The 14306-nt window shown below is 45.6% G+C and overlaps 1 protein-coding gene across 1 annotated transcript in view; it reads right to left on the bottom strand.

Moving 5' to 3' along the window:
* Positions 1-430: 430 nt before the first annotated feature.
* The window catches only part of MGAT4B (alpha-1,3-mannosyl-glycoprotein 4-beta-N-acetylglucosaminyltransferase B), an 81396-nt gene continuing 67520 nt past the window's right edge, over positions 431-14306 (bottom strand). Inside the window, exons 10-15 of the mRNA XM_083591998.1 lie at positions 12497-12604; positions 10634-10827; positions 9175-9253; positions 8588-8675; positions 2649-2761; positions 431-1508 (exon numbers count right to left, since the gene is read on the bottom strand). Of these exons, the coding sequence (XP_083448124.1) occupies positions 1485-1508; positions 2649-2761; positions 8588-8675; positions 9175-9253; positions 10634-10827; positions 12497-12604 (606 nt within the window). The 3' untranslated portion in view covers positions 431-1484. The remainder of the gene's footprint in view (positions 1509-2648; positions 2762-8587; positions 8676-9174; positions 9254-10633; positions 10828-12496; positions 12605-14306) is intronic.

Below are 14306 nucleotides of genomic sequence, written 5' to 3'. Positions count from 1 at the left end.
GTTGGAAACCACAATGCTGCTTTTATTTATGCCTCAGTGGTGAGCTTCAGTGCCTGTGGGAAGGCAGCCTTTGATTTGGTCACAACTATTTTGCACCCTTTCGCTTGCATTTGTGCACAGCGCTATCCGTCAAAGGGAATCTACTACCATTGTGAGTTCACTAACAGATCACATGGAGAATACCTGTGATAAAGGAGGAGAGCATGCAAGTTTGACGACATTAAGGGCCAGTGTGTTAAATAGGTTACTGTGTTAGAGGAAGTATCTGTAGGTTTTGGTTTAAATAGAAATCCTCCCCATTGCAAAATCTGTCTTAGCTGTGTCTGTACAGAAAGCATGTCTTACTTTTAATAGCCTTATAAAATCACGCTTTGCCTTTGACTTTCCTAATTAATGAAAGAGCCAGTAAAATAAAACATGCAACTTTAAGTTGAATTAAAATTTTACAGTGCACATTTTAATATATATATTTTATATAGATATACTTAAAAATCAAATGTATCCAATAATAAAAAATACAGCACATTAAAGTAGTATAACGCATTCCAGTGTATAGCTAGAGACATTGGGGTTTTTTTTGTTTTAAATTACTCTAATCCCTACCATTTGAGAACTGGCCTACATGGTTTATTTTTCTCCAAAATTCACACCAACCAGTAAATAACAGATATGGATTTAAAAGGATGGACTTTAGCACTCATTCTCAAGGCATGAAGACACTGGAGACTTCGACAGGAACTCTTATTGTATGAAGGGCACATGTACAACCCTGGCAGGCACAGTGTGGTTTTTCATTTCCCTGCCATTCTGTTCCCTCCATACATCCCTTCCCTCCCACCCCAGACCAGTTACCCCTCATATTTAATCCTCAGCTTTAGTCTGGAGCAACTGCTTTTACTTACACACGTGGGGCCGGAGGTGCAGTCTGCTTTGCTCCCAAGATGCATCAGTGCTTCGCTTGACAGTTGAGCTGCCCTCGCAGTTAGCCTTCATAGTCCTTAAACCCGTATTTCTAAATGCACCCTTTAGTGATACATTCAGGAATCAACACCCAAGGGGCCAGGGGTGGGGGTGGGGGGGGAGAGGAAGAGGCATGGGAATAGTGTGTGGTCCTTGCTCAAAGGAAGGGGGGAGAACAAATCTTTTACACGGAAAGTTAGTCTCCAAGGTCCTCTTTTTGTAGCTGCAGAAGCAGCTGGATCCAAGATAGGCCAGCACTAGTGCTTCATTTTTTAAATACAGTCCAGCACCTGTGCATGAAAAAATGCTTCTCTTCTCCCAGTAAATGTGGTCCAGAAACCCTTAAGGCCCTGCCAAGTTTCACCACCAACATTTTCTTCCTGTTCTGGGAGCAGCAGGTGCCCTTCAGCAGGCACCTTTGACTAGGCTGCTCCTATTCTGCTGTGTCTGCAGTTTCATAGACAAGAGGAAGAAGAGGGGAAGAGCTGACAGCCATGTTGTGCATTATCCCTGGGTCTTGAAGTTCAATCAGCTTTCTTCAGGAATATCTGGAAGTACATGGGATTAGCAAAACAACAGAAAAAGGTCAGAGCTGGGCAAATCTGTTTTTCTCCTCTAGAATATTGCCCTATTAATTCATGCCAAGTGCAAGTGAAAAGAGTTTTGCCTCTTCTGGACAAGCATACCTGAAGCAAATCACAGCATGAAATCTCTGTCGGAAATGGGGAGGGATTTCACAGTTAAGACATAAAATCACAGCTGCAGGCGGATGCAACTGCTGTCTAGAGGATCTGACTAAAGGTAAAGGGACCCCTAACCATTAGGTCCAGTCACGCAGCGCTCATCTCGCTTTATTGGCCAAGGGAGCTGGCGTACAGCTTCCGGGTCATGTGGCCAGCATGACTAAGCCGCTTCTGGCGGACCAGAGCAGCGCACGGAAACGCCATTTACCTTCCCGCCAGAGCAGTACCTATTTATCTACTTGCACTTTGACGTGCTTTCGAACTGCTAGGTGGGCAAGAGCAGGGACTGAGCAACGGGAGCTTACCCCGTCACGGGGATTCGAACCGCCAACCTTCTGATCGGCAAGCCCTAGGTTCTGTGGTTTAACCCACAGCGCCATTCGCGTCCCTAGAGGATCTGACTACCAAGCTTCTATTTCACCAACTCAGTTTGCATCACCTCACAAGCCCCATGCAACAACCAAATAAGCAAACCACTCCTGTTCACCTGAGCACCAAAGTGTGTTTTATCTTCTAAGCAACATACATTCTCCTTTCTGGCTTTGGGAGGTGGGTCTCTTGAGTTGGGGGGGGTGGGGGACAGCTCCTGCGAAGGTGGTTGTCAGGAAGCTATGCCTGTCTCTGTGGAGGACTGTGGTCAATTACTGTGGTTACTTACCGAATGCATGCCTGGGGAAAGACCCAGAGAATCCCCGGCAGGTTGCATTGCCAACTGGCATCTGTGCTCAGCCCCTGGCATTACAAGCCACAATTTTAAAATTCCCCACTGTGCCCCAGATAGAATTGTCTGGGGCATTGCAGACAATGGCCCTAAACGGGCACTGTACCTTTCAAGAACTTTCTTTCCCTGTCCTGCCTAGACAGATCAGTTGGCGGAAAGGTTAAGTGGGAGCTCCTGTAACTGCCACCCTTATAAAGGGAGTTTTTCCCAGGAAAACATATTACCTCGCTCAAGATGATCCATACGGGAGAGTCAGTCTGGATGGTTAGCCGTATTGCTTCCAGAGGCCCAAAGGAAGGGTCCACTTCTCCTTCAGCAATGCCCTTTGAAAAAGAGCCTGCACAATGGACGAAGAAAAAAATACTTCAGGACAACTCTCAGTTCCTCTTAGTGGCAGCAACACCACTGCACGCTCAGCTCTCCATGGTGAAACGGGGTCATTTCTGCAGGCTGGCTCCAGCATATGCAGTCACGCCTAGAAATGTCATGGCATGCACTGGAGCCTCTGTGCTCAAACAAAGGGGCGCTGCTTGCAATGTGAGATGCAGTCAGTCATGGTAACTGCTGTGGCTCCTAAGCCACCACCTCCCTCTTTCAGAGATGTCAGTGGAGCTACCTAAAACGGACTCCTCTTTTCAGTTTACGTGACTGGCTGTAGGGGAGCGTGCTCATGAGGAAACATTTCCTACCCACTGTTCTACAAGCTGACCCGGTTTATAAAAACCACGCCTTGTGTGAAATCGCATGACTGGATTTTCAAGTGATGAGCATGTCACACAATATTATTGCCCTACTTGCTGTAGGGTTACTCTCTGTCACGGGCCACTTATCACCCAAATATGTACGGCAAGCCTGGCGTGGTCATGTTAACATTAAAATGCCACACGACACACATCTGAATATTTAGTGATGACCAAGTGATGAACCTCCTGCTAGCTCAGTGTAGATGTTTCAAATGCAGGCAGCCTCCTGGGTTTGGCTTCCCCTCCTGCCTAATTTTTACACACTGACCTCTTCCCTTTTTAACAGAGCTAACAAACATGTAGTATTAAGAATGACTTTGTGAATGAGTTATGCCCTGTAGACACACAAAGGTTTTTTTCTGAAAGAAAATACCATATTGCCCAAGAGGAAGGATGTGGCTATTGACATCTGTTTTAAAAAGAGTTCTTGAGAAATCTTATTCTTAATACATTACATGATGAGGGGGCACAATGTTTGATCTCCATACTAGAAGTCCCCAAATAACAGCTTTCTGGAGGTGGAAGCAACATTCAAACATGACAGTTACAGACCACCAAACAATATCACTACACTAAGTTGTGGTGTGAATGGCTGCAAACGTCAAATCTTCCCTCCCCTGAAGAAACTTAAAAGACTACAGTAGTAGCTCATTTTGCGACCGGGATCCGTTCCGGAGCCCCGGTCGCTGGCCAAAAAGGATGCTGGACAAAGTGCCGCATCTGCGCACGGAGCGGTTTGCACTTCTTCGCATGTGGCGAACCCGGAAGTAACCTGTTCTGGTACTTCTGGGTTTGCCGCGGACATTCGACGGAACAGGCGCTCGGTGAGGCGGATGCTAGACGAGATACCACTGTATTTAGTTCCATGTTTTTATGCTTCGCAAAGCTGCAGCTGTCCAGTAGGTGGCACTGCTTTATCGTATATTATAATCTCTCACTCTCAGTCTCTCTCTCACACAAATAGTGAATTCATTCTCTGTGTACTGATCCTTATGTAATGAAAATGGCACTATCCGTAACATAAAGGGGGTGCCCCTACACACACATGCAACATCCCATCTAAGATGGCACATGGAGAGTGCCAGTTGTCAGTGCTATTTTTTCTAGAAAAAGAGGTGCCAGAACTGAGTTCTGGTGAGTTCCTGCTGAAAAAAGCATTGCTTGTTGTTGATGTAAATGGAAATCTGGAGGGAGGAGGAAAGGAAAGGAAAGGCGTGTCCTCAAAGGCCATTAGGAATCCTAGGAAAATAAGAAGAGCCTGCAGGACCCAGGACCCATCTAGTCCAGCATCCTGTTCTCACAGGGGCCAATCACATACCTGTGTGAAACTTGCAAGCTGGACATGAGAGCAACACCACTCTGCCCGTCTGCATTACCCAGAAAGTGGTAATCAGAGGCACACTGCCTCCAACAGTGAAGGTAGAATATAACCATCATGTCTATTAGCCACTGATAGCCTTGCCCTCCATTAATTTGTCTAATCTTTTAAAGACATCCAAGTTGATGGCCATTACTGCCTCCTATGGCAGTGAGTTCCATAGTTCACTAGGCACTGTGTGAACAAGGACTTTCTTTCATCTGTCCCAACTCTTCCAACATTCAGCTTCATCAAATGTCCATGAGTTCTGGTGTTAGGAAAGAGGGAGAAACACTTTTCTATATCCACTTTCTCCATGCCATGCATAATTTTACAAACTTCTACCATGTCCCCTTTCACTTGCACTTTCTAACACTTTGTGTTCTTTGTGTATACTCTCTTGCCATAAGCCTGCAAATCAGAGACAGTATTGTGTTATATGGCTGAGGCTGAGAGAAGAGCAGTTTGCCAAAATGACAGGTGGTATTTGATGGAGGGATTTCTCAGTTTGTAGCACAATCTCCTAGTTGCTATGCTTTATTTGCAGGGCTCTAATCCTTATAGTTAAAGCTATGGTTTTCCTTAAAGCTATGGTTTTCCCAGTAGTGATGTATGGAAGTAGTGATGTAAAGAAGGCTGATTGCCGAAGAATTGATGCTTTTGAATTATGGTGCTGGAGGAGACTCTTGAGAGTCCCATGGACTGCAAGAAGATCAAACCTATCCATTCTGAAGGAAATCAGCCCTGAGTGCTCACTGGAAGGACAGATCCTGAAGCTGAGACTCCAATACTTTAGCCACCTCATGAGAAGAGAAGACTCCCTGGAAAAGACACTGATGCTGGGAAAGATGGAGGGCACAAGGAGAAGGGGACAACAGAGGACGAGATGGTTGGACAGTGTTCTCGAAGCTACTAACATGAGTTTGATCAAACTGCGGGAGGCAGTGGAAGACAGGAGTCCATGGGGTCACGAAGAGTCGGACACGACTAAATGACTAAACAACAACAAATCCTCATAGACACTGCTACCTGCAGTTCATAATGTAAGAGCCACTTTATTCCTGGCATCTTGTACTTTGGCACAAAAACCAGAAAAAAACATACATGTGAATCTTCTGACACACACACAAAATCACAGGCCTTTTACCTGCTACCTGATCCCTGCTAACTGGTGATGCAAGGACTGAACCTGGTGCCTTTTACATGCAAGGCATAAGCTTGTATATACATACAACACAGTGCTTTGATTTACCCCAATGACAATTGTGAAGGACACAAACTTTCATGCAAACAATTTGTTAGTTTCATCTGAATGTTATTTTATTGCTTCCAGGCATTTTTGTAGTTGCATATGTTCCTGTAACTCTACAAAACTATTAAATAAACAAATTGTTCTTAGCACTGTGCATAGAAGTGGCATCTGGCAGTGGCGGAGCATATGGCTGCACTGCCCAGGGCAGGCGCACTCCTGAGGGGGGCGTGGCACGGAGGGTGCCCTCCCAGGCACAGGATAGCCACTCGGGTGCCCTGCAGCCAGTGGTGGAGCAAGCCACCCATGGCAGACATTCAGCGCGCCACCTGCCTGTGACTCCCAAGCCTCCCCCAAGCTGTCAAAATGAAGGGGGAAGGGGGGAATGCCTCCAGCAAAGCAGCGCAGCTCCCCCCTTACCCCGACGGCTCGGGGTAGAATTGGGAGTCACAGGTGGGTGGCATGCCAAATGTCACCCCCCTCAGTGAGGGCACCCAGGGCGGTCCGTCCTCATCGCCCCCCCTTCCTACGTCCCTGGCATCTCTGGTAAAGGACTGTCCCCACTTCTGCACATTTGAAGGGGAAACAGCTATTGATCGACAGATTTGCCCTTGCTAACTGAAGATATGTATGGATATGATGTACTCTTGAAATCTATGCCTGCATTAAATGAGCAGCCATCTTAAAAGCAGCAAGGAATAATCTTCTTGCCACTCTCTTTCTGCTATCCCAGCCATTACCATGCATTGCCTCTTTTTCCTCTTCAACATCTCCCAAATCAATTATTTTTCTCTCTGCTAAAATTATAATTTGCGACCAGTTCCTGTCTCTCCAAGTCTACTGTAACTTCTTGTCCTGATCAATATGCCTGCAGTCTTTCCTTTCTCGTGTCAACTAGAAACACCTTTGGTAAAATTTCTCCACCCACCTGTCACACCCTGTGCAATCCTGTCACCTCTCTCCTCAAGTCAATGCTGGTACCCTGCTGTTTTGCACTTCAAATCCAAGCTTCTAGCTCTGGCATGGAATGCAGACTCTCTTATTTGCCTCTGCTTCTCTCCTTGCTTTCCCTGTTTTGCACAAGGACATTGTGACATCATCCCACTTTGGCTGCCCTCTCCTGCTGCAGCTATCATGGAGTTTCCTAGGCCTAGCACTTCCTGTCTTATCCAGCTAGTCACCTCCTCTGACTTCAAAAGTCCACCAAATTCTGCAAAGCCTTTCCTGCGCTGCTAGAGTCTCCATTTTTCCTGCCACCACTTAAACTCTTTCCACTCTCAACTTATTTCTCTTAACGTTCCCCAAAGGCCACTTCGATGAGACTTTAAATTACAAGTGAGCAGTGGCCAGGAAAGGACTCAAGGGCATTTTAAAGAGACAGACAACTAAATATACATATGGACTTAGTTCACACTGAGCTGTATAGCACATGTATTTTGTGCTCATAAATCATATTCAAATTCCAAAACAGCCTGTTTTCAAGAGGACTGCAAACCCTCTGGGCTGGGCATATGCAGATCACAGCTTCATAAATGGGGTTTGAAGGCACAGCAAAACCAAACAGCTAATGCACTTTGGGTGAAGACATACCTCTGGTGTGCACAGAAATGTGCAAATATGACTTGGAAAAGTGGCAGGGAAGAATGACTTTGCTATATTTTAAGCCACTAATGTGTACGCAGCCTCAGACTTGGTGCTAAATGAGGCTTAAGCCATTCTGGCAACAAGAATGTGCAGATTGCTTACAAAGAGCAGCTATGATACTTGCTCAGCTATAGCTTGTGCCTCTCAACAATCAAGGAATTCTCTGATTCACACAAAGTAACTGCATAAGCTGAGGACCACTTCTGATGTTATAGCTCCTGCTCCCTTTTGCTTATTCCCTGGAGGTATTGAAACTTTTCAGATACAAAACATCCCTCTTCCATGTCCTCCTTCCCCCAAACCCAGACACACAGACGCCCAGTGAGATCTGAAAGTTACTGGGGCCAGAAGTACGTAATCTTAAGTCCAACCCCTAGCATGGTTTTTGACTTGTTAAAAAGGCAAAAACAACAGGTAACAAATCAACCATGGCACAGCTACTGGCTGGCACATGTGGAAAGTGCTCAGAGTAGGGTTTCAGACCCACAAGATACCATTCCTACAGGCAGGAAGATGTAAACCTGTAACCATTTGCTCCCCTAGTTCCTGCAATTGTTTTCAGAAAGCAAGTAGGCAGAAGAGATGATGCTGGAAGCTGCCCAGAAAGAGCAGCAGGATGAGTAAATGGTTTCTGCCACTGAGTGCCAAAGCTCCAATCATAAAAAGACACCACATGAGAACAGGCTCCACTGATTCCACACATCAATGTGCTTAAGAAGAGAACTAAAGAGAAAACACTTTTCACTTCCTTTCTTTTTTTACTGCCCCAAAGAACAATTTGAGATTAACTGTATAATCAAGCTGTTCTTTCCGTCCTTCAGGTTTATCCGTACTTCTTGACCTCTGCAGTGTTGTCAACATTTGCATTTGCACAGTGTTAGCCGAGAAGATCCACCTCAGCAAAGTCTTTAAAATGAAGACATATGCAAATTCTATTCCTTGGGAAAATGACAAAAATGTCATGTGTGTTCTGAGTGAATGACTTTCACTCTAAATTCCAGGTCAAGGGTGGGGTGGGGGGTGCTAATTAATTCAAGATAAGCTTGTCTCCCACCCCTGAAACCTTCCATGCAATCACTCTCTGCATAATTGTGTTATCTGAACAGCAACATACCACAGTGCATTATCCACAACCAGCAGGCTGCTGTTTGCCTTGAACCAGCAATTTACCTATCTGTATGTAGCCGTCAGATGTCCTGTGGTACTTGAATGCTGTTGCTCTTCCCTCCTGCAGGGCTTCCTTATCTGACTGGAGACTCTGTGCAGGAAAAGAGACAATCTTTGCAAAAAGCCAGCAAGAAGAATTTAGGCAGCCTGCTGCGGGTACAGTTTAAACCACTATGGTCATAAAACATCAGGCAATGTTTACTTTTTCAGAGACACAGAATTACTCTAGCATACCGGGTTGCTGGAAGACCTTCTCTATGCTTTCAAGGACCCCCCCCTCCCCCCAAAAAAGTCTATTAAAATATACCTTGTAAGGACTACCTTTTTCCTGCCACAGGTAGTGTACTTTAAATAGAGAATGAATAAGCAGCCTTGCTCCTAGGTTTCGGAATAATGCCTCAGGAATTAGAATTTGAATTCAGATTAGGTGGCACAGGCTTCTCAGAAGCTTCCACTGCTAAGCCCATTGACCCCATACATATTCTTCTCATGGTATCCAACCACAAAGTAACAAAAATCTGGATTATAATCTCCTAAACCTTGGTCTCCCCCCCTCACCTGAACTCCTATGGTAAGCTCAGTAAACTTACGTCAAAAGGTAACACTTCCACAGTTGTGTTGAAGAGCTTGTCTTCAGGGTGTTCAATATTGCCACTGCGAAAGAAAAACCTGTGGGGCAGGAACCAGCAATGAATGCACAGCTTCATGGGGGATGTAACACAGAAGGACCCCACCAGGCATAAGCTCACCCAACAGGGGCCTCTCTTTCCACAGAAAGCCGCATTTGAGAGAAAGATGGCTCTAAGTGCACAAACAACTAATTATGGATTGATTGTTTGATTGCGCTTGCAAATTAAGCACTCCATCGCATATGAATGAATATCAGTAAGAAGTGCAATTATCTACTCCTGTCATGAGAACAGTTCACTATTCAGTGATACCAAGCTGGAAAAGTAAGAAGTGACTCCTTGTGCTTCCTGAACGGATTCTGGGAAGGATAAAGCCACACACACAAGACATTCCCATGTTAACAAATCAAGACGGAGAGGCAGAGAGAGAGGGAGAACACCCACCCACCCCGGACACTAAATGCTCAGGGAAATTTAACAGACAAACAAATGGACTTCTACATACCACATTCAATTTCCCCCATAATTCCTGCACATGATTTAAGTTGTAGACCAGGGGCCAGATTCAGTTCATGAGTTCTGCTAGTAGAAGCCAGTGCAAGAATCTTCTGCTAGCACAATAGGACTTTTTGCCCTCACCTCCCACCGCCTTCCTAAATTTGTCTGGAGTGTGTGTGTTAGGGGAACCCCTAGACCAGCACATGGGGGAAGGAGAAGGGAGATCATTCTGTCTGGCAAGCTGACGCAATTCCTCCCCTGGAATGGCAACTTGTGGCCCTCCGGAGACTGCTGGACCACAAAAGCCCTGCTTGGTCTATCATTACGCTGTCAGAGGGGCCAGCCCAATGCCTATGGGAAGCTCACAAGCAAGACATGAGTGCAATAGAATTCTCCCACTCATGAGCCTCATATCAATGGCTGGGACTGATGGGATTTGGAGTCTAGTTACATCTGGAGAGCCACAGGTTCCTCATTCCTATTGTAGATGAGTATTTCTTAGTGGTATCAAAATGAGGCAAAACCTCAGTCATAGAGCCACTAAAGGGAGGAAACACACAGAGACAGGCTGAACTTTCGTGAAAGCGCTACACATGATTCACAATGGTATCGGAACCAAAAACTAACAAAACCTAATTAAGCATACCCTGTTAGAAAGCAGGATGGGGTCTAGGTGACTTGGGCACCACTGAGACTTGGGTAGAATTCCCTTTGTAACTGAAAAAGCCAATTAATTTCATCTGTGCTTTATTTTACTATCTGTAAGGCTGTGCAGGCAGAACTGAAAGCTAAAAGGCCGTATGTGGGAGAAGCAGGGCAATGAGTGGCTGAGATGCAACCTGCCTTTCAGATGAACTCTTGTTCTACCACAGGGGAGAGGGGATGAGTGACTTTTATCCCCCACAACTCTCCATATACTCACCGTTCAATGCGTAGGGGCTTAAAGAAGCGAAAGCGTATGAAGTCACCCGCTGTGGGGGTAAATGCCCAAAAGAAATCTTCCCTCAGATACGCTTTCTCTAAGGAGAAGTGCTGGTAGGTTTTCAGACTGGTGCTAACTTCTGCAGGAGGGTTGACGTGTTCTTTTCGAAGCGCTTGCTTTCCAAAATCTTTGTCCTCAACATGCAAGGTAAAAGCAAAACAATTTAAACTATATAAAACTGTGTTTCCTACTTCCATTGCACTTTTATGGAAATACTGCTATTCTGATGGCAGTGGTGGGGCTGCTTTAATTAAGGTATCCCCTGAGCCAATGAACATCATCACCATCCAGGCTGCTGTTTGGGCTTCAAAAAACCTTAGCTTTATCTCTGTTCTCTCCCTCTGCTTTGCTCCCTCTATATATTCAGTCCAACACCAAAGTCATGTCTCTTCTGCCTGCACATGGTGAAAATACACCCCAGCAAGAAACTCTGGTTCACAATCCAGTCATCTCCTGCTTTTATATCTTTTCCTTGCTGGGCTTCTGTTGTCACTGCTCAGGCCCCTCATTTCTATCATTCACCTCTCTCATCACTCCAGTCTCTCAGACGATGTGATGCCTCTCTTTAAATATCAGCACTGGCCTCCTGTCCACCCTGGGATCCAGCACAAACCCCTCACTCTTATCTTCAAAAGCACGCCATGGCCTTGGCTCCCCTTTTCTTTCAATGCTTGTATGTCAATGTATCCCTGACTAAGACTGTTTATTATTATTTTTGTTTAGAAAAAATATATAATCCTCTTAATCAAAAATAAATAAATCTTTAAGGGGTATACATAAAGCAACGAGAAACAGACAAATAAGCAAATATTAGTTTGCATAACTGTTGCTCTTCAAACTCCCTCCCTCCCCATCCCAACTTCTATCTGCCCTTTCTCTCACATTGCCCCACATGCCTGGAAATCCCTTCCAAGAACACATATGCAACATTGCCCTTCTCACTCTGTCTTCAAATCTATCCTCAAAAATCCATATTTCTGTGATGCCTCTGCCAATACCCCGCTCTCCTGAGTCCTCTCCTTGGGAAAGGGAGGAAAAGAAAGAAAGAGAGAGAGACAGAGAGAGAGAGAAGGAGGGGAGAGAAAGGGTGGGGGGGGGAGTTAAGAGAACCAAAATCTGTATGAAGTAAAAGAGAGAGAGAGAAACTTAAGAATCCTAGAACTGGATCTTTAGATCAGTGTTTCCCAACCTTGGGTCTCCAGCTGCTTTTGGACTACAATTCCCATCATCTCTGACCACTGGTCTTGCTAGCTAAGGGTGGTGGGAGTTGTAGTCCAAAAGCAGCTGGAGACCCAAGGTTAGGAAACACTGCTTTAGATTATAGTTTTGGTATAGCTCACTGAAACTAGTACAACTCTCGAATGTGTCGTGATGCCCAAGTTTTACAGTCAAATGTTTGCATGGAGTTCCTGTCCTCTGCCCAGACTCACTTTCCAAAGAACACTGCTGATATGAGGCTTTTAAAGCTGCTGCAACACATAGCTACTGAACGCTGGCTAGCAGCTATTAATCAGAGTTGATACCTGCCATGCTCCAGTTCCCTTGGCTCCTGACCCCAATGCCTCGCCTTTGCTTCCAAGCCATTAACAATTTCTTTCATACTCTGTCAGTGAAGCATCCACTCCTTCTCTGCAGAAGAAGCACAACTGACCTCTCTTCCCTAGGGAAGGCACCTGCATTTGAAAGCACCTGCTTTCCCTGCCTAAACTGCTACACATATTTGAAAACTTATCACATTTTACATATAAATTTGCCCAACGCATAGGGATGCAGTTTCCCAGTGCTATGACGTTACATACTCACTTTCAGCTTCTGTATTTTACCAGCGAGGGAGGAGTGGGTTCCTACGTGCTGGAAGAGTGAGGGCTTGAAGCGTATCCTCAGGTTTGCCTTCTGTCTGTCACAATGTTTCTAAAATAATAATAATAATATATTAAAAAATCAAGATTTGTGCTTCCCGCTTAGGAGGAAGCACGAAGTAGGAAACAGGTTGGTTAACTGCTTTCAGTCAAGTTTGCCATTAGGGACACAATTACTTTTCAACTGTAAGTGTGAAAGAAGTGGCTTCAAAGAAGGCATGTCCAAACCACACTTAAGCTGCTATTACCTTCTTCACCCTAAGGCTGTGTGCACACAATGGGTAGGATTCAACTAATGAGTCCCACTTGAGAAGGATAGGCAACCTAAGGCCCGGGGGCCAGATGCGGCCGAATCGCCTTCTAAATTCCGCCTGCGGATGGTCCGGGAATCAGCGTGTTTTTACATGAGTAGAATGTGTCCTTTTATTTAAAATGCATCTCTGGGTTATTTGTGGGGCATAGGAATTCATTCCTTCACCCCCCAAAAAAAATATAGTCCGGCCCACCACGTGGTCTGAGGGATGGTGGACTGGCCCACGGCTGAAAAAGGTTGCTGACCCCTGCACTAGAAGAAGCCAGCACAAGCGCTCCTGCTAGCACAACAGGGCTTCTCTCCTGTAAACCTGCAGAAATGGGCTCTGGGGCGTGTTGAGACAACCCCAGAAGAGTGGAGCAGAGGAAGAGACAGAGTATTGTTCCATGTGGCAAGCTGAAATGCTTGCGCTGACTACAAAACTGCCACTGCACTACAGTCGTACCTTGGTTTTCAAACGGCTTAGTTCTCAAATGTTTTGGCTCCTGAACACCACAAACCCGGAAGTGATTGTTCTGGTTTGCAAACTATTTTTGGAAGCCGAACGTCCGGCAGGGCTTCTGTGGCTTCAGATGGTTGCAGGAGCTTCCTGCAGCCAATCAGAAGCCGCAATTTGGTTTCCGAATGTTTTGGAAGTCGAATGGACTTCCGAAACAGATTCTATTTGACTTCCAAGGTATGACTGTAATTTGAATCCTTCCTATTACATTTAAGGTAAAGGTAAGGGTACCCCTGCCCGTACGGGCCAGTCGTGTCCGACTCTGGGGTTGCGCGCCCAACTCGCTTAAGAGGCCGGGGGCCAGCGCTGTCCGGAGACACTTTCGGGTCACGTGGCCAGCGTGACAAAGCTGCTCTGGCGAGCCAGCACCAGCGCAGCACACGGAAACACAGTTTACCTTCCCACTATACAGCGGTACCTATTTATCTACTTGCACTTAAGGGTGCTTTCGAACTGCTAGGTGGGCAGGAGCTGGGACCGAGCGACGGGAGCTCACCCCGCCGCGGGGATTCGAACCACCAACCATACAATCGGCAAGACCTAGGCGCTGAGGTTTTACCCACAGCGCCACCCGCGTCCCCACCTATTACATTTAAAGCACATTAAAACACATTCTATCCCTCAAAGAATTCTTGGCCCTGTAGTTTACCCTACACAGAATTACAAATGACCATGCCCAGAATTCTTTGAGAGACAGAATGTGCTTTGAACATGCTTTAAAGGTATAGTGTTCACACAGCCTAAGTGTTGTGAAAGTATTTTGAATACATATTTACTACCCTGAAAACAAATACCTCAGAATGCAGCAAATGTGTGTATAAAATGTTTCTGCCACACTTAAAACAGGTATGCTTTCATCTACATCAAAGTTGGTATGAAGGTTCCAAGTGGACCACAATCTTCCCTTTACTGGTATTGCAACTTCTTAAAAATGTTTAAAAG

Source organism: Podarcis filfolensis, assembly GCF_964270895.1.
Source record: "Podarcis filfolensis genome assembly, chromosome: 2".
Lineage (NCBI taxonomy): Eukaryota > Metazoa > Chordata > Lepidosauria > Squamata > Lacertidae > Podarcis > Podarcis filfolensis.
The sequence above is the reverse complement of the archived record's forward strand: the minus strand, read 5'-3'. Positions and strand labels throughout refer to the sequence as shown.